The sequence below is a fragment of the Gambusia affinis genome, linkage group LG22 (genome assembly GCF_019740435.1).
Source record: "Gambusia affinis linkage group LG22, SWU_Gaff_1.0, whole genome shotgun sequence".
Lineage (NCBI taxonomy): Eukaryota > Metazoa > Chordata > Actinopteri > Cyprinodontiformes > Poeciliidae > Gambusia > Gambusia affinis.
Window position 1 is genome coordinate 8,535,058 of NC_057889.1, and position 20,735 is coordinate 8,555,792.

The following is a 20,735-nucleotide window of genomic DNA, read 5'->3' on the forward strand; positions in this document are numbered from 1 at the left end:
CCATTCTTTGAACACCTCAAGTAGCACAGTTACACGCATCACTCAAAACTGGAAAAGGTATGGCACAACATTAGACTCACCAAAATGTGGCAACCTACCTAAAATGGCAAGGAGAGCATTAATCAGTGTTAGATAATGTTTAACATGAGCCTTAAAAGTGTAGCCTGAAAACTACTAACCTCCTGTTAAATTGTTCTAAGATTTACAGCCTTTTAGAGACATCACATTTTGTCCAAGTGTTGTTTGTCTATTTGGTAGTTAACAGCTACCACGTTCAGCTCTATATTTAAAAAAAAAAAAAAAAAAAAAAAAAAAAAAACACACATTAAGTACCTGGACAAATCTATGCAAAATCTCATATGAAAAAAAACATATCTTAAGTTAAACTGTCCAAAACCCAATGTATTTTGTTGCTCCTAAATATTACAGTTGTGAAATTGTAGAAGACTTTAGTCATATAATTGCAGTGCTTCCAACAAGAGAGCCCAAAACATAAAGAAAAATCAAGAGTGATCAAAGCATATTCATGCGTTAGGATGGACCGGTCAAAGTCCAGAAGGAAATTCAATTAAGAATCTGTGGTCAGACTTCAAAATTGCAAAACACTGCCACACTCTATTTGATGTGATGGAGAATGAGCTGTTTTGCAAGGAATGGGAAAAAAAGCTGACTCTCTAGATGTGCAAAACTGGTTGAAATATATCACAAAGGATCTGTAATTGCTGTGAAAGGTGGTTCTGCAAACTATTGAGTGCAGGGTAAGAACACAAAGGCTTATCACATTTTTAGATGCTTTTTTTGTGTGAAAGATTAAAAAAAAATTCTTCAATCTATCTCGATCAATCTATCTCATACAACAATCTAGAAATATATTGAAATTTGAAGATGGAAAATGATTAATCCTTAATTAATTTTTTTAATAATCTAATAAAAAAAACAAAAAAACCTTTTGCAGTAACTCCGGCTGCTTTAGGCAACTGTGACTAGTTTCTTGAGAAGGTACAATCGTAGTTAACCATCTTTCAGTTCTGAAACGCTACAGTAGCAATAGGTTCAAGAGTGGATGCTTACTCTGTATTTGCGAGATTGAACTCAATTAGGCTAATGCATTTGACTTCATAACCATTTACCTCATGGTGTTATGAATGTGCATCAATTATTTATCCCCCCTTTGTGATTGTATATACATTTTTACAAGTTTATATGTATACATCTAGATATATAGATATATACATATACACACACCACACCTGTGTACGAATAAATGCTTCCTGTAAACCAAGACATCAACATGTTTATTCCAAGCACACAGCCAGAGTAAACAAACCTGAAGCCACATGCACCACAAATGAAATCTCTGACGTCCAAACTGTGCGGGATTCTGAAGTCAATCGATTACAGAAAGCCCTCTGGCTCTCTTTGCTATGATGTTAGACCCTGATCAGGTTGGGTTATCACTTTCCAGCTGAATAAAGGTCTTTGAAGAGGAGTGGCGCAACAGTCTAAAGGATAGAGGACAGAATTCAGGCTTCGATTGACAGAAAAAGCCCGTTGGAGGTGAGAACATTTCTCTGTGTGAACCAAGGACACAGAGAGAAACGTGCTCTGTGGGTGCACATATTCAGGCTGGATTTACTTAAAATCATTTTCTTTGAATCACCGTGGTGCACCTTTGTCTACAACACACCAGGGCTATGCAGAATGTCTCCCCCGTTCAAAGTTTTTTGTGTTTTTTTGTATTTTCATTTGTTTCTCTTTGAGAAGTTATGTTTTGCTCTCCAGTGTTTTTGTCTCAAAGTAATTAGTGGATTGAGATGGGAGAGTAGAAATATAAAAAGAAAAAAAATTGTTTTTTAAACACTTAATGCAACCTTTAGAGACGATTCCAATTATATCTATGTGGAAAGCTTAACAGTTTGATAAAGCTTTGACGTTATTTATTTATCTCCATATTTTTGTTTGAACTTTGTGTTTTTCTAAAATGACAAGACTGCTGTGTGTTAAATGTTTTTATAAATAGATTTTGCATGCAGAAATGTACTGTGTAGTAACGGCCATAAATCACCTGAGAAAACCTTCCACACATTTACCCATCTCCTATCATGAGGAAATGTAGTTACAAGTAAAACATGTCTTTAACATCTGTAAATGGTACTATTTGCCAGCATATTAAGGGCTTATAGGAATACCACCTATGTGTGAAATATATCCATAAATATTTCCATGTCTTACATGCAGAAATGTATGGCAACATTTCAGCCACAAGGCAAAGCCTTCCCATGTTTGCCACATTTAAATTATTTTGTGTTGGAGTTTTTCCATGTGATAAGTACACCATGTTAGTAAAGTATGAAACACATGGTAAAAACCGTTCACATGTGAAATATTTCCCCACATTTCACGCTTGCTTAAGCTGTGTAGTAACATGTGAAATATACACTTTACATGGGAAATGTTCCACTTATAACAAACATGTATTTCTCCTCCTACACATGTTGCTATGCTTATTCTCAACTGTGTTTTTGCTGTCATTGTCATTGCATTGTGGGGCTTGTTTGTCAGAAATTTTAAAAAGTGAAATCTTGTTGCTATTTTCTTTCTTCCATAAACAGCATTACTGCAGAGTAAAAATAAACTTGGTCAGACTTATTTCGTATTTCACAAAGGATTTTGATCAAACTTAATACAACCCACCAGCACTGTTTTCTTTACATAGCCACCTATCAGATATATGTACAGAGACTTGGCCTTTTTTTCAACATGACAAAAGACTTCAAATTTTCTGCCTGTCAAGGTGTGACTAAATGTCAAAAATAGTGAGATATTGCAGACAGAAGGTCAGGAGAAAGATTAAAACAAACCTTTTTTGATTTTCTTCCAATTTCATCTTCATTGTCTCTCTTACCCTTACCCTCAATGATCCTTGTTTACAGAGAACAAAGTGAGCACACTTTTTTGAGGGGCTTCATTATTTGGTCTGTTCTTTTCATTCGTCTGCCTCTGGCTATTTTCTTTGCAAGAGTCACTCTGCAGGCCTCTCTCTTTATTCTCACTCTCTCTGCTGCTGTTCAATTGCTTGTGTGTTTGTAGAACAAGTGAGGAAAAATTGACACACCTTTGCAGCAAAAGTGTACCTGCAGCTCTGATCATGAGCTAGCTTCTGAACAACATGGGAGGATGATGAACCCAGACCAGAAGCTGACATTTTCCTGCCCTGCGGCAGAACGAACGCGGAGAGAGGGAGGGGGCAGGTGTCTGTTCAGGTCTAATGGGCCATCCATTCAGGGCTTTAATTGAGTGTCTTTTATCTGCCTCTAGTGACCTCTTTTATTCTCAATTCTTCCTTCTTCGTTTCCTTCGCTAATCCATTTTTTTGGGGGCCCCACCCACCCATCTTTCCACGTTTCCCTTTTCTTTCCCTGCCTCTACAGTTCATAATTTTCCTCCTTTCAGCTGCCATACGTCTGCTTCTCCTTTCCTAGTTTCAACATAATAAGTGGAAGCTTGTTGTTTTCTAAAACCATCTGACAGGTTGAGACGAGACAGTCTGACGACATGGTGCACTTTCGGCATCAAAATCATGTCTCCTTTACTATTTTTTTATGGCCATTTCTATCCATTTGTCCTTCACTGTCCTTTCGCTCCCTTTGGCTTTGCGGCTTGTCTCCTTGTCCGTCCCCTACTTTATTCTCCCTCTTTTTTTCAATCAAGCCGTGCTCCTGTCTGTCCTCTGGTCTTAGTGTGCTCAAAGACAACGGCATAAATCCTCTTTTGACATGCACAGTGTAGACTTTGATTTTTTGTCTTTTTTTTGTGGTCCCTTCAAATCCTAAAGAAAAGAATACATATAAACTGCAAGTTTTGCATAAGGATTACATTGACGATACATCTAAAACACATTTGAATATGCAAATCTTTGTGTACAAAGATGATATTTGTCTTAATACTGCTTCTCCAGTGCACACAGTTCATCGATGAAGACCTCAGACTTCTTAATACATTTGAACATTTAGTACAATCACAAACTTTAATATATTGCACTGGAATTTTGTATGGTAGACTAACACAAAGAGAGCATTATGCTGTAGAAATATTTTTAAATTTTCATTCAGTATCATTTACCCTCAGAAGTCTCCCTATTTTGAGTCATAAAGCAAATCCTTTTGCTTCACCTTGAACACCTAATCCCTGCTATAAACATAATAGTGCAGCATCATACTGTGGGTGTGCTTTTTTCAACCCAGAGGGGAAGGCTGATCTCCATTGAATTTTATTGAGCATCAGTAATTTTGCAAGGAACCATTTTAACAAAATTTACCAATATAACTGCAGTATAAGATGTGTGATAGATTCTGTCTTTTCCTCTATCTCTTTTAGCCTCTTTTAACTGCTTACACGCACACGCTGCAGCTTACATGACCATATTTATGTGTGTCTGCTGTCAATCATACATAAACAAACTAATTAGACAAGTCTTGTCTCTGGCAGATTGCAGAAAAGAATAAAAAGCTAAACTTGCGCTATAGTCTTTGCCTCACTTGGTTCCATCCATGAGGTGAGCTAAGTGTGGCCCAGCACTGGATGGTGAATGTAACTCTGAAACTGTTCCATTTGTATGATATGTATAGCTTGTAACATTTGATCATTTCTGGGCATTAAACAATGGACATTTATATATAACCAAATCTAATTATTTCTCAAAGTAATTTACACTTAGGGGTTCTGGTCGGGTCCTGAAACTGGTTAACGGACCTGGTGGAGCACAGAGACAAAAATGAATGAACTCCAAAACTGGTTCTACAAAGTAATGATTGATGGGGCTCAATATAAATGGAACATTTTTCTGCTTTTGTTAACATTTTTTGAAAACCATGTAGAATATTCCTTTCATATATCAATGAGTTGTCTATGTGCTGGTCTACCTCCAAAATTCATAGCAAATAAATTAAAGCTTGATGTGAAGTTTCACATTCAAAATGTGAAATGATTAAAAGGATGTAACTTATTTTGAAGGGCGCTGTACCTTTGATAAATAATACAAGTACCGTTTAAATTAAATCTCTCAGTCACAGTTTTAATTTTGCGCATTTATATACTAATGTCTAATATTCATGGGGCACGTTGTGTTTTAGATGCTACATCTGGAGTATATAAAAAAATGTCCACCCTATGTTCATTACCTATATGAAAACTGATGATTGAACGGATCCATATACATATGAAGATTAAAGATTATACTAAACCGATTAACAAAACCTTCTCACCCTGTAAAAATCCTGCTGTGAGAATTAAAGAGCTGCCTTCTGAATTAATTCTTGACCTTTGGCTCTAAAGGGAGATAACATCTACCCCTCTACATGGAAGAAAGTCTAATTTTACAGACATTTTGATCCAAATTACAAAGAGAGTGTAATACAGGGCCATTTTAATGTGCAGGAGAACAGAGAATGAGAACAGGAGTAACAAAGGGAGCAAAGAGTACAATAGAGTCCTATATAATTTGCTTTGGCCTAATTGCAACAGCATAATTTGAACTTTTCAGCTTCATGTCAAGGTCTGTTAAACATCATATTTATTAGAAACTTCTTATTGCAAATTTATTCTGTCATCCTGTAGGAAAAATGTGCCTGGAGATTCTACTTTTTCATGGCATAGAGACAGCTTGAGCTCCCCTTGCTTAACTTCGCGAGGGTTTGTTTTAAGACTGCAGGATCACTGTTAGCAGAGTCCTTATCCATATTTATTTTGCTGAGCGATGGTGCTCCAGGGTCTTTGCATCCTGGGATGCACCAGACAGTCCATCCTGCCTCACGCTTCTCATCTGCAATGCCAATAATGGTGATTTTATCGCATCAGGGGAAAGTGATAATGAACCAGCGATGCACATGCATAGTCACAGTATTCTCCAGGTTGGACTCTTCTAGCCTGCAGTGGATAATTAGCATCTCTCACATGTGCTTAGGCTTGATTAAAACTCAGTTTACAGTGAGCAGCGCTGTGAGGTTGCCATCTGTCACCTGCAGAGGCCACCCTGTGATGTGCTCTTGCCTGAGAACGCTGGTTGGTGTGTGTGTTATGATGAAGGATTGAAAAAGATGAGGTACAGACAGAGAAACGACAGGAACGAGTGAGGCATGAAGCCGTCGGAAGCATTCTATTAAATAAGAGTTCTTTCTCGCTCCCAATGGGCTGTACATTAGAGCCAATGCACATATTTTCTTCTCACAGCAAAACCCTTTGACTACAGTTCTGAGGTTTATATTTACTTGAACCATATCATAAGACTGCAGCTTAGGGAATACGTATCTTTATCATGAAGTGATGTAAAAAGTGTGAAAGCTTCAAGGTTCTTAAACTTACTTTGTCCAAACAAATGCATGTTTACTGAGCCCTCTTCATTTTTTAAAACAAAACATTTCATCCCACATTTGAAATAAAAAGTTCATCAAACTTTAATGCCACGTTTATATATTATTGCTGAACACACATTTGCAGTGTTATTTATTATGGTGTAAGATGACTGAGGTTGTTGCATATAAAAACTTCCCGTTTCCATAGCGATGCCTTCTAGATTTAATGTTCTATCATAAAATGTTTGGGCAATTGAAAAAGACATGCAGAAATGAAACCCCTTCCATATGTCAGATATGGAGACAAGATTTCTGAAGTGCCCTGTGGAAAAACAACAGAGAGGAAATATTTATTGAGGCTTGACTGATTTTCCTGAGGCACTGCTGCATTATGCCACCAACCGGAACCGTGTTGTTGTTTCTCTTTTCTGTTAGATTAGAGCCACTGTCTGGGATTTTTTTTTTTTTTTTTTGCTCTGTGTGTTTCTCTGGAACAATTGTCCTTTTTTGTATGAAATGGGTTTTATTTTTTAAGCAAGACATTTATTGAATAATGGTGCACGTTTACCAAACAATATTGACCATAAAAATACTCTTTTTGATGAGATTAACTCTGTGTTTATTACACTGTGAAACCTATTATAGATGTTGAGTATTTGCAATAAATTTCCTTGCACAGTAGTTAGATCTTTTTTTTTTTCCATTTACTTTTGCAGAGTCAGTCAAGTTAATTCACAAAGCAACAATATAACCAGGGGTTTAAAATCATTTGAATGATTGGTGTATCTCGAAATAATAATAATAAATGAGATTTACAAGGTTTTCTGCCACACATTTGTTTTATCACTTTGTAACACTGCATACATAAACCCTAGAAATGTCATTGGCATTCTGCCTTGTCGTTTCTGTTATGGGAGGAGCTTGTGAGAGCTGATTGGCTGGGGGGGAGGAGTTTATGTAAGACATGATTGGTCGTTTTGAGTGGGTTTTGAAAAGCTCATAATGTTCTACCTTCCATTATTGTGTTATTGGAGACTTTTTGACAGAAACACGTGAAAGCACTGATTGTACTGGAGTTACAGCAAGCAATAAGTGCTGCCGCGATTCCCTTCCACCTCCCAAGCACTTATGGTGGTCAGTCTGAAAGCAGCCTTGTCAAGCAGCAAACACAGCCCTCACTGAGAACAGACAGGAGAACCACTTTATTCTGTTTCATATTGCAAATGTAATATAAATATAAATTTTGATGTAGCACGTATTTTTTATTTATTTTATTTTTTTTGTTGAGCATAAATAAATCCCTGCTTTTGATTCACACAGTCACGGATTCACCTCCTCCTCGGTGTGTGCCACTGTCTTTTGATTAAAATCTGCATAGGTTCAGGCAAAGTCTTTACTGCACATAAATAATTTTATAAAGTTCAGTTGTAGGGTTAAATATTTTCAGAGTATTTTTAATCACTTGATATTTATTTTTTCTACTGCCTGGATTCACATTCAGTGACTTCTAGCATCTAGCATCTAGCAGGACAGCCAATAGGGTCTTTCCTTGATGTGGAGTATGCAACAGTGACTGCAGCAGCCTTACTTGGACTTTTTATGCAGCTAGTAGCAACAATAAACATATTTAAGAAATATCTATTTGTAAAGATTGATCAAAATACTTCCAAAATGTCTTTGTATCCCAAGCGGATCCACAATTAGTTGAACACGTTGGCCTAAATGTGTTGTAATTTTTGTATTAACTTAAAAATTGCTGTTTGTGATATGTCAAAACTCACAATTACTTCAAAACATTATCTTTCACACATGGAGGTTGCCATTTTTTAATGGAAATTTCAGCTCTTTTCAGAGAGCTGGTTCTTGTGTCTCGGCTCCCACAGAAGAGCCGGCTTTTTCAGCTCCCAAATGGCTCTTAAATTATTATCATCTGCAGGCCCATATATTAACATAACTTGGCAACTAGGAATGCTTTCCACGATAAAACCTTTTGCATCCAATGTTCTTTAATGAGAAGCCTTACGATTCTTTAATCCCATGTATTTGTTCTGTTAGCAGACATTCTCACTTTTGTATAATATTTTGATCACTTGTAATTTTTAACAAAAGCAAATGGTTAATTTATTTGGAATCTGTTTTTCAGCTTATTAAAAGTAAATACTGATTCCGCAAGCAAATCTACCAAACACACCCATAATAATAATTATTTATTATTACATAATAAACTTAGATCGTCAGCCAGATGCTGCTTATCTTTTACAGGTTGCAGTTATATTTATGGGTTTTGCGACACATTCTCCTCAGGAGATGGACTCACCTAACAGTTCTGTCATTCCCCCTCTCTGCTTTCACATAATGGTATGATCCGATATCGTCGCACGTAGTTGGCTACGAGACTGCCAACTACGTAATCGAAACGTTCCGTCGTGAGCAGACTCCGTTCGGCGGAGCCTCTCAAAGAGTGAGAGCTAAGCAACAAAAGGGAATAAAGTGGGGAGACGGTGTTCTGAATGTGAAGACCAGACTCTAAGCAAGAGTTACAGACCAAAGACCAGACTTGACACAGAGCTACTTACAGGACTACTTACCGGATCACACAGTCCGATCAGAGGTACGTATCGTTCATTGTTTCATTCATGAAGCTGAATGTGGCAACAGCAGCACAAACACCATCTATTTTTTGCCAGCTGCTTCTTCCTCCGTTTGGTCCGCCTCATCTTTATTACCTCTTGTGATTTCTACATTCCCATCAATTTCAATGCGCTCTGTTTCAAATTGAAAAGGCTTAATTGCTGTTTTGGCTGGATGGAGCTAGCCAATCAAACCCAGTAATTATAATTTACCCAGCATGCATTGCATCTTGAACAACATGGTGACTTCCCTATGACAATAGTTTATTAAAATTTAAAAAAATAAACCGAACAGTTTATTGTTTTTACATCTGAAATACATATTTCTCAAATAAAGGCAATTGTTGCAACTAATTGTTGATCCCTTTAAAGTTGCAGTATGTCACTTTTATAAAAAAAAAATATATATAGATTTTTTTACATATTTGTTAAAACTGTCACTGTGTGGAGACAGTTTGGTATGAGACATAATTTGTGGAAAAACAAACAAACACAAACTTCTCTACTTTCTTGCAGTACTCCCAAACTAAAAACAACCAGTCAGAGCCCACATGTGAATCTTAGCCCATTTTATAAACATATTCTTTATAAAACTTAAATACTACAGCTATAAATGTTAATAAGTGTTTTGAACTGCATATTTATTATGTTTTAGCAGCTTGCTTTGCTGCAGTTCTAATGCTAATCTGCTTGCATAAACAGAAATACCAACATAAAAGTTGGTTTTAGTTAATTTCTTTAATTTTTGGCAATTCTTTGCAAGAGTACTATTGTGATATTGTTAGGTTTTTGGTCATTTAATCCATTCATTATTTTTTTACCATTCCAGTTTACCTGATATTCTTGGCAACAAAATGTTAGGTATTTGAATGTATCTACCATTGCACAATGAAACTACCGCTTATAATTATTTTTACCTGATGGGGGATCTATAGGCAATATTTTGTTTGTCACTTGGCGTAGATTAGATCAATGCAATTTTGAAAACAAAGTTTTAAAAATTTTTTTAAATTATGCATGACATTTGAACATTTTTATAATTTATTCTAATTCATTAAAATACTTGACTACAGTTTAAAAAAATCCATGAGTACCTGGATACCAAATGGAGATAAAATGAGAATGTGTAGAAGTGAAATGCATAGAAATTTGTGAGAAGTTGGTTATGAGACAATTTTTAAACCAACTGTGCTTTTGAAAACAAATCGTCACCAATGCTCGGTTGTCCTTGTCATAGATGTTTGTATGTGTCTGAAAGGCACACTTTACATGGTGAGGGCCAGTTTTCTTTTAATTTAAGTCAAACAGTTTATGATATTTTTTTTAGGCTTTTGCAGAAACCATTTTTTTTTGGTATTATTTTAATACTTTAAAACAAATAATTACGTGCTTAGTCTACAATCAGAGGCCATGCGATATTGGCAATACATCCTTATTAAAGTAGAAAACTGTTTTTCCTCTAACAATATTAGTCTAAGCAATTATTTAAGCATAGTGTCCTCTTAGTAAAATGTATGCAGATATATAGGCTGAGTGCATCTACAAAGCAACGCCCACAAAGATAAATTACATTTTGTAACATTTCTATGCATTTTTATGAAAATTAACAACTGCACATATTGCATTCTTTGTTGAACTCCTGCAGTGACCATAAATTTCTATTTGTGTTCTGATGATGCCGCGGTGACATCATAACATTTTGACTTTAAAGAGCTCATCTAATCTCGAGAGCAGCCTCATATTTCTGTGAAATCTATGTGTGTCCGCCTGTTCCCTTCGCCAAGCATGTGCTCTTAGCACATGCATCTTATTTCACAGCAGATAGGGTTTCTTTTCAGTCACATTTGCAATTTGAGAGCTGTGGAGGGCTTGGAAACCACCAGCACACAGAAGTCATTTAGGAATTCAGCAATTCAAGGCCTGTGGAAGTGTGTACTCACAGTTTGGCTCAATTAGTACAAAAAAGGGGTCCCTGCTTGACAAATTAGCACACAAAATGTCAGCTGGTAGTTTAGCACATCCACAAAGAGTATTTGCAAATTAGCACATATTTTGAGGAGGGAGCTGGCACGTTATTATGAACTGAAAGAGCCTAGGAAATTAGCACATCTGTTGCCAAAGCTGAGAATTAATACATGTTACACGATCACAGGTTTCCTACTTGGAGCCGGGTCAGGAACCATGGCCATGGCAACCATTTCTAATTGAGGATTGTGTATGTGCTCATTATAAGAGATTGATGAAATTGATCTTGTGGCAACGAACAAGCTAATCATTACACAGAGTGCAGCGGAACGCAGGTATCCCTGAATGCTGCAGGCGTGCACTCTAAATTCCCACATCAGTCACATTTCCCCTAGACTCAGTCGTTTCTTATCCGACAGATTTGTTTAGTCTCAATCATTGCTATGCGTGCTCATGTGTGTTCACACTTGCACCGTCAAGTGTGTGAGTCAGCCTGAGGCTTAGCGTCCAGGAGTGGCAGGTGACAGTCCACTCTAATGTCAAGAGGCTTTAGGTTGGCAGGATTAATTCTGTTCTGGAGGAAACACTCCCCAACAAGCTAAACAAGGTATAGTCGGATCATGACATGTTTAGTTTTCAGACTGTATCATTTGCCCTTCAACTGATCAATTTCAGACATTGATTTACTGACAGCATCGCCCTTAGTTTTTAGCATTTCATAAATGTTGCAACTGTTTGATTCTTGGTGCAACATTGAATGTAAGCGATACCCTGGTCACTGGCTTTTATTCATTTGTATGTTTTACTTTATTTAATGTAATGCTTTCAGTACAGCATGCCAGCAACACATTTATTAAATTATTTGATAAACAACCTCAATCTTAAATGTTGAATTGATTAGTATTTCTCTCCCATTGTCCTTCATTGTCTGCCACAACCTGAAGTGTCTATAAAGTAAACCATCACAGTTATCTGTCTAGAGGAGGCAGCGGGCAGACATTCATAGATTTCTTTATCACTTTAAGACTAACAATTTAGGAATACTTCTAAAGGGTCAGAGCTGCATTTTGCAAATCAACTCACAATTGTTAAATGTTTTCTCATTTAACATATTTTTAATGGTGCGATTACAATCAAATGTCCAGTTTGATCTATTTATTACTACATTTGGTATGATTTTCAATACCAAGTATAACATTTGCACAAACACTGCAATTTTGACATCATTAATATTGTTAAATTAAAAAAAAAAACAACCACCATGACTACCATTATAGTGTGTAATTTGGTGCATGCCAATGTCTGAGCAAACAAAAAACAAAATAAATAGCATTACTTATGTCTGTTTAAACTACACTAATTAACAACAACCTTATAAACACCCATCTGAGCTGCCATAAATCCTAACGCTTTGACGTATTGAGTTTACCAGACCCCGAAAGGTCTCATTGTTGTTATCCTGCCAGAGCCATAAGGAATAATGAGTCAATAAATGATAGTCCAATGTATGCAACACTGCTTTGGCAGTGGATACATGACAAAATATTCATACGGATGGGAGGAAGCAAGGTTTCTCAGCAGAACATTGGATGAAGCATTACACTACTTTTGCCATTGTACCTTTTTTCCATAATCTGCCTCGGTGTATGTTCAATAAATTAGAAAATTATTGAAAAGCTTGCTCATTTCTGTAACTCGGCTTACTCAGTAAAACATGTTAAATAGATTAATTAATTATACAAAAGTCAAGATTAGAATATTACATCAAATCAATAAAAACAACAATGTGTGCTTAATGATAAGTATGTAGAAAACTTCTTTAGAGGATGTATTCTACATGGATGGAACTGCATATCTTCTGAGCTTAAGTACTTAAGCTCCTAAGAAGTAAGTAAATGGCTTAATGGAGGAGCATTATTGTGATGACATACTGAAGGCGGCGTATCAGGAAAAGCTGGAGCTTATTAAACAGAAAGAAGCCAATTTCAAGGTGTCAAACTGTGAAGATTAAATTGAAGTTATGTTAGATATATACAGTGTTTGTATAACAAATCAAGGTATCATAATTACTTGATTGTGGTATAAAATAGTGCTGTGCCTGGAAAATACAAAATACCCCCTATAAGATGAATAATGATCAGACTTCATAAATCAGTTCTTCATAACTCTGAGTCAGCTGCAGACTTATAATAATTGCCAATGACTTATTTATTACTGATCACTTATCCATTAATTATTGCTTTAATAATCCTGACTTTATTTATTATGTTCATTGCGATTTTATTATCTCTTGCCAAATTACCTAATAACCCACCAAGCCAACCTTAAAAATGGAAACCAAAGATTAAGCTGTAAATAATGCATAGTAAATGAATGTTTAATGTGATTAAAGATAATTAGCGGCGTCTTATGGAGAATCTTATCATTTTTGAGATGATGATAAATTGCTCACCTTGTTCGATTAAATGTTTAGTTATTTTTGGCATTCCTCTTAATATCTAATTATTATTCTGGTAAATTCAAGGTTCATTTAAGTAGACTGAAATAGAAAAGAGCATCACACCACAAAACCGAATTATAAATAAATACATGCCGAGCAATGGGACACAAAATTAAAGGGGCAGTTTTCTGCACAGTACACCTATTATTTGGTCTGTTTATATTAAGTACAAACGGCACAGGTGAGTGTCCTGCATACCCTGTGCTCTGCCCAGATAGCTGGGGATATATTTTCAGGTAGAGAGAGAGAATTGGCCCCTGTGCAGCACAGAAAGGTCACTCCACCACTCTACCAAGGGGAGCATCAGATTAATGACCGGGGGTGGCAACTCTCTGCAGGCCTTCATGCATCATGTCCCATTCACCGCCAAACATGTCGGGGAGCACTCCCACTGGGAATTTCAGTGATATTTATGGAGCGTTCCCATCACTTTTGCCTCCTGCCTATTGGCTCTGACTACTGATCCCCGCTTGTTGAAAGATGGAGAGAGACAGAACCAGGCCATGGGGGGTAGGGGATAGGGGTGCGCTGGGTGGGCGGAGGTCTTCGAGCCCCTAAGTGAGAGACGTCATGCCCATACCTGGGCCAACTGCCTCAGGCAGCTACCTTACAGCCCACCGCTCTCCTGCTGCTGCACCATTAGTCACGGAGTCAAGTTGTTCATATTGTCACAATAACCCCCCTCCTTTACCAATCTGGTGCTCAGATTCCAAAACTGCCAATGCCTAGGCGCCATAGCATAGATGAGTCACTATGGCAACATATCTGAATCTCATCGCTCATTGTACAGAGCAACCTTGGGTGGAAAGTGCGGGCTGGATTTCTATTCATTGGTGTGTAAATAACCCTTTTTTCCCCGACGCCATTTTCTCTGCAAGGACTCAAGAGTGCTCTGAAGTCACAAAAAAATAGCCTCGGCTTTAATAACTTCTCCGAACAGCTTGTGAACGAAAAAATGTACTAAAAGAACGTGAATCGCATTGATATTTTGTTATGATTGCATGTGAAGGACATTTCTGTACACAAAAAGTATTACTCTAAAAACTCATTTCCATTTAACAGACATGTGACAAAGTTATTTATGAGGTATTTAATATAATAGAGAATTTTAAAAGGGTTTAAATCCACTGCGACTGTCTTCCTTTGCACTTTCATTTTGACTTTCTACTTATTTTTGATGTTTTTACTCTCCACACACACACACACACACCCACCCACACAAAACTGCACATTGCATGCACACACCTAACCACATCTAAACACACAGAGACCTTTGGATCAGCTGGCCTGTTTTCTCATCCGGGTGGTTATTCAGCTCATAACTCACTCTGGGCTTTCAGTTACGGCATAATTTACACCCAGTCTGACTGCACAGTTCACAGGAACAGAAGCACTCTCGCAGACACACGCACATACGCACACGCACACCCAGACAGATACAGACTTGCTGATTATCCCAGCTGTAATTCACTCACCTGCAATCAGACAGACCACAAAAACAAGAAGGAGGATGGAGGAAATGATAAGTGAGGTAGTATTATTAGACTTTAATCAAGAAAAAAATAGAACACGAGCGACAAGAAGGGGGAAGGTCTAGTTAAAGGTTCATGAAGTCCACTCGGGGAGAAATGTCAGATTCATCAGTCACAGTAATCAATACAGAGGCTATTTGAGCTAAAAAAATGTTAATTAAATATTCATGTTAATTGTTGCAAGCAACTCAAAATTAACCATTTCTGTTTTCTAGTTGGTTTTATTTTATTTGAAATTGATTCTGTTAGACCAGCACAGAGTAGTGCTTAACTGTCAAGTTGAAATAAAAACATCCACAGATTTCAAAATGTTTTACATCTAAAAATCTGAGATGTGTGGTGTGCATTCAGCCCCCTGAGTCAGTCCTTCATAAATCCGCACTCTGCTGTTATTATAGCCAAAAGTATTTGGGGGTATTTCAACATCTCACATATTAATCCAGAATTGCTTTTGCTTAGCTGCTTTCTTTCTCCTATAAACTCTGACCAGTTTCCCTGTTTAAGCTGAAGAAAAACAGCATGATGCCTTGCCAATAATAAGCTTCACTATGGTGATATTACCTTTAGCGTGATATCCACCGATTTCAGGTACACACGTTTTAGTCTCGTCTCACTAGACAACCTTCCAGATTTTTCCTGTGTCTATTGTGGCAAACAACTATTGAGACTGCTTATGGTTTTCTTCTTGGGAAACCAAGTTGTCGTGAACAATTACCTGAGTTGTGGATCTTTTCAGCTTCTTCAAAGGTACCTTTGGCCTCTTGTGTGATGCTTTCATGAATGAATTCCTTATGACTTTACCTGGAACTCCATGTTTTGGTAGAGTTGTAGTTGTGCTATAATCTGTGGGATTAAATTTTACACATATGGACTCTCATTAAACTTTTTTAATATTTAATTTATAGATATCAGACCAACGAGGACTAAAAGGTTATTCATGCCATACCTCTTGGATTTTAATTTGAAAAACATTTTGAAAATCATTTATACATAAATGTTTTTTTTCTTTTCACTTTGAATATCTGTACTACTTTGCTTCTAAAATCCGAGGTTGTAAGGTGACAAACTCTGGTAATGTGCACAGGGCATGAATAATTTTAGAAGCCACTGAATGATTTCTGTTAAATCATGTTCAAGTCATTTAGCGACTGAAAGGAATCGGATGAGCATGATTTAACACCATTATGCTTAGCTTCACATTCACTGAAATGGGCCTGCAGTGTTCAATGTGCTACCCCTGGGATTTCATATAATAATTATGTATTAGGTCAGATAGACATAATTTCTATCATCTTTTATGGTATTCAATCATTTCAAGATTATCAGTGGAATGTCTGCGATGTAATACTGCAGTCTGAAAGGAGTGCTAAAACAGGAAAACTAATTAAAATAGTTCCCTTAATTGCACTTCAAAAGTTTAAACATTTACTATATTGCTCTGCAAAGGTAACCCATAACTCCTATCCAGGACTGGAACATTTTCTTTCACCATCTACACTGTATATCCATATACACAGCATTAAAAAAAAAAATACCATAAAATAGAATAAAATACCCTAAAGTATGGCTTCACAGTGGTGACAGTGATAAATATCACTTCTCTGGGTTAATGACATATTCTTTGGCCTCCTGCACACATTTTCTATCACTCCCTGCCACAGCCACAGCCACATGCTATTTATAGCTACAATGTCCATTACAGTACAACTTCCCCTCTTTCTTTTTTTAAAATCTTTTTTAAAAAATGTCCCTCTTCGTGTGTATATTTCAGTCTCATTTTCTCTCCATGTCACGGCACCAGTAAACAAGCTTTAAAGTTTTTCGGTTTATATTTTGTCAATCCTTTTTTCTTCCTTGTGAGGAGAGGAGAGCTGTGGATGGACTCCTGAACTCCCCTCTCATTCCCAAGAGAATTTTGCAGAGCTGCTCTCACTACCCTCTTTCATCTTTTAACTCTCAAACATTCCCTTTTAAGTCTGAATTCCATAAGCTTTCTTAAGATTTTAGTTTACTTTCTAAGGTGTGGCATGTCAAAATGTAGGTTTTTAAAAAAAAAAAATAATTATTCTGTTTATTTTCATAAGTGGAAATATAGGAATTTCTGTCCTAATTCAAATAACGCAAATTCAAATATGTGATTCAGTTGGGCTTGTTTGTCAGATTAAAAACATTAAAAATTGACTTTACATTAAGCCCACATTTCTATATGAAAAATGTTTTGTTTTATTTGGTTTAGTGTCATATTAAAATATTCAAATTGTTTGTTTCCATTAGCTTTAAGTAGAAAATCATCACAGTTATTTGAAGTAAAGATGTGAAAACGTCTGTCTGCGTGTAGGTAGCCTACATATGTGTCTTATTTTTCTTCTTCTTTTTTTTTTTGGTATATTGATGTACTTAAAAAAAGGAACTTTTCGATGACTGTCAAAATTGTTTTGGGATGCACATCCATCCTAGAGATAGATGTGAGAAGATTCGTTGCCATCGTTCTCCATAACCTAACTCAATTCTAAATTTATTTGTACGCTCCTCTCTTACTGTTTGGACATCAGATGATGAAGAAAAATGTAATCTCACTCAAGCCTTGCACATCTTGGCTGTGATACTTTGGTTTGTTTGGGATTGTAAATCACGGTGATGGAACATCTGGAGCTTTAATCATCTCTGTTCAGCCCAGAATAATTGACAAGTCTGAAGGGAGCTGTTAGAAGCCGACAACACCTTACTTTGTAGAAGCAGTTATTTGTCTGACGCTGAAATGCTGCTTTTTCCATACAGTCTTTGTTTTTATTGGCATTTTATAAGGATTTTAGACATTAGTGTTTTAATTGTATCTTCATTTGTGATTTGACTGATCTTTTTTATTGTCGTCTCCTCAGTCCTCATACGTTTTGAATTGTTCCATGGCTTATTTTCTCTCTCTCTTTCATCCTTCTATTTTCTATTGGTTCATTTGCTTGCATTTTTAGTTGAAAATTGTTCAAATTAAAGGGACAAAAAGTGAGAGCCAACCTCTCAGTCTGCACGAAAGAATTTAGGAAGGGCATCCGACCTTGATCTCACCTCCCAGTGCAGATAATTGCCTATAATTGCACTGACTGCTCCCACAGAATGCAAATCCCCTGATATCTAAGCATCTTATCCTCACTGTAAATCTGTTTAATACACAGATATACCCAAACTGAGTATGGATATCAACACTATGGATTTAGGAGGAAAAAAAAAAGAATGCACCATTTGATCTGTAATTGCCTGAATTAAATTGATCATGTTGTTTTATGAGGCCTCCTGCAATTACAGTAATCTAAATAGTCTTTTCTACAGATTCATTATTTTGCTCTTTTTTTTTGTTTTTGATTTTGCTTTTAGGGGGAATTTTTGAATCCATTGAGAGTGGCCCCTCCGGAGCAGAGGAATTAGCCTTCAAATTTGCCTTGAACACAATCAACAGGAACCGCACATTGCTCCCGAACACCACACTGACCTATGACATCCAGAGAATAAATATCTTTGATAGCTTTGAGGCCTCCCGAAAAGGTGAGTAAAATGTCAAGCAAAAGGAAAATTGTGCAAAACTTCAATTTAACTCTTAAGTTAACAAAATCTTTCCATATTTACTTGTACAATTACTGTGCCCCCTATATTTTATTGTATTGCACCATATTATATTACACTTTATTTAACTTTTAATTTATATAACATAACCTTATACCTTGGAAGTCCTAGCAAGTTTTAATTGGGTTCTGCTGTTTTAATCATTCCTTTTTGTAAGAATCCTTAAAATTCCCCTCTTATCTCATGTTGATTTTTAACCAAAAGTAGGAAACTTGGCTCACAATATCCAAAATCATTCTGTTGGACTCCTCCAATTGCTTCTCAAAACAATGGAAACTCTTGTGCAAATATCGACATTTAAATGAAGTTGTACGTAAATGCAGTAGTTTCTAGCACAACTGTAATATTAGTTTAGTGTCATTTTGTCGGTGATTTACTATTAGAAGACAGAAATTGCTTGTTTTTAAATGAGCTTCTGTAAACCTTTGTGTTTTTGCATCTGAAAAGAAACTAGAAGTATAATCTAATAAAAGCAAAAATATATATCTATATTAAAATTAAAAAAATATTTGTCTTAATCAACATATAAGGACATATATCTATATTATTATATGGCATATAATATGTAGCTTCTAATGCATTTTATGAGGTAAAAATCCAAGAAACACTTCTCCTCGTGTGACAACATCTTTGCAAAAATTAGTACTGAAGTTAATCTAATCAAACATAATTAAATTTAGAGTCCCACTAGAAAAAGAAAACTGACCTAATGTGCACTTTTGCTTTCTTCCATGCCAGCATGTGACCAGCTTTCTCTTGGAGTGGCAGCCATTTTTGGCCCCTCACACAGCTCTTCTGCCAACGCAGTCCAGTCCATCTGCAACGCTTTGGGAGTGCCCCACATCCAGACCAAATGGAAGCATCAAGTGTCTGACAACAGAGACTCATACTATGTCAGCCTGTATCCTGACTTCTCCTCCCTCAGCAGAGCCATCCTCGACCTGGTGCACTTCTTCAAGTGGAGAACTGTCACTGTGGTCTATGACGACAGCACAGGTACAGGTACAGTCGGTGTCTGTCCTTATTCTCCACATTTACACTGTAAAACGTCTCGGAATAAAGATGAAAACAGGGAGCAGATGAACTGCAAAGTGCCACACTGCTCCCAAGAGTTCAGAGGACGCTTTGTAACCTGTCAAGTTAATTCAGAAATCAATAGCTTACTGTTCTGTCTTAGTCCTCCAGGTGCTGCCAATGTCAGTCTTCCGACAGACTGAACAGCAGGACAGAAATAAAACTCAGAAAAATTACCCAGAATGACCCTGTGTCTCTTCAGCTTAATGCAATGTAAAACTGTAGTATGTGGGGGCTGACAACAGCCATTAATAACACACAGAGACACTTGATCTCCGAGGGTGGCTATCAAATGTGTCTGCGAGCTATTCTGTCTGTGCTGTAACTTTGTGGAGTGCCTCATAATATGCATTTTAAAAGGCGAGTCATATTTTAGCTTGAGTACAGCGATACTTTTATGAGGTATAGTGTAGTCACTCCGGAGAAGATGGCAATATTCAAATGCTTATCCTCAATTTATGAGCTATTTGGCGTGATGTGGCTGACAACTAAATCTAAGTAATTTACTAAGAGATGCAAGGAGAATCACACTCTAGACTCTAGACAGATTGCCTAATGAATTCATTCCCTGCTTCACTCAATTGGATAGTGTCCTGCAATTGTGATTTGTAATTGTCCTGCTAAATATATAAAACATTGATTTGTTGCTTTTGTCCACATGCAGGGCTTTTCACAACCATTCGTACCCTTTAAGCCTTCTTTTCATGTAAAATGATTTAAGGTTTTTTTTTTTTTTTTTTTTTTTTTTTTTTTATTTGTAAAATCAAATAAAAAAATGTGGTGCAGTGGACATGTGCTTCACTCACTTTCAGCTTGATTTTCTTAAACAAGTTTTTGGGCAAGACATTTTCTCCAGAGGTCACCTAATTAGTCAAAATGGTTTCCTTGTGCGAAAAAGTGGCATCTTTAAAACTAAGAAGCCCAGCAGTTAGGCTAGACTAATAGTTTGGAGTGAAGTTTACTGCTCAATTCATCATCTGAATATTGGGAGTATGGCACAACTTCAAACAACCCTCGACATTACTACCCACTCACGTTGACAGGCTTTGTAAGGAGAGCATTAATTTAA

The 20,735-nt window shown here is 36.7% G+C and overlaps 1 protein-coding gene across 2 annotated transcripts in view; it reads left to right on the forward strand.

Annotated features, from left to right (window-relative positions):
- LOC122825793 (glutamate receptor ionotropic, kainate 2-like) overlaps positions 1–20,735 on the forward strand; it is an 81,724-nt gene that overhangs the window by 7,764 nt on the left and 53,225 nt on the right. The window contains exons 2-3 of one of the 2 annotated variants that reach the window (XM_044107350.1): positions 18,347–18,514; positions 19,331–19,594. In XM_044107350.1, the coding sequence (XP_043963285.1) occupies positions 18,347–18,514; positions 19,331–19,594 (432 nt within the window). The remainder of the gene's footprint in view (positions 1–18,346; positions 18,515–19,330; positions 19,595–20,735) is intronic. The other variant, XM_044107351.1, reaches the window with a different exon arrangement.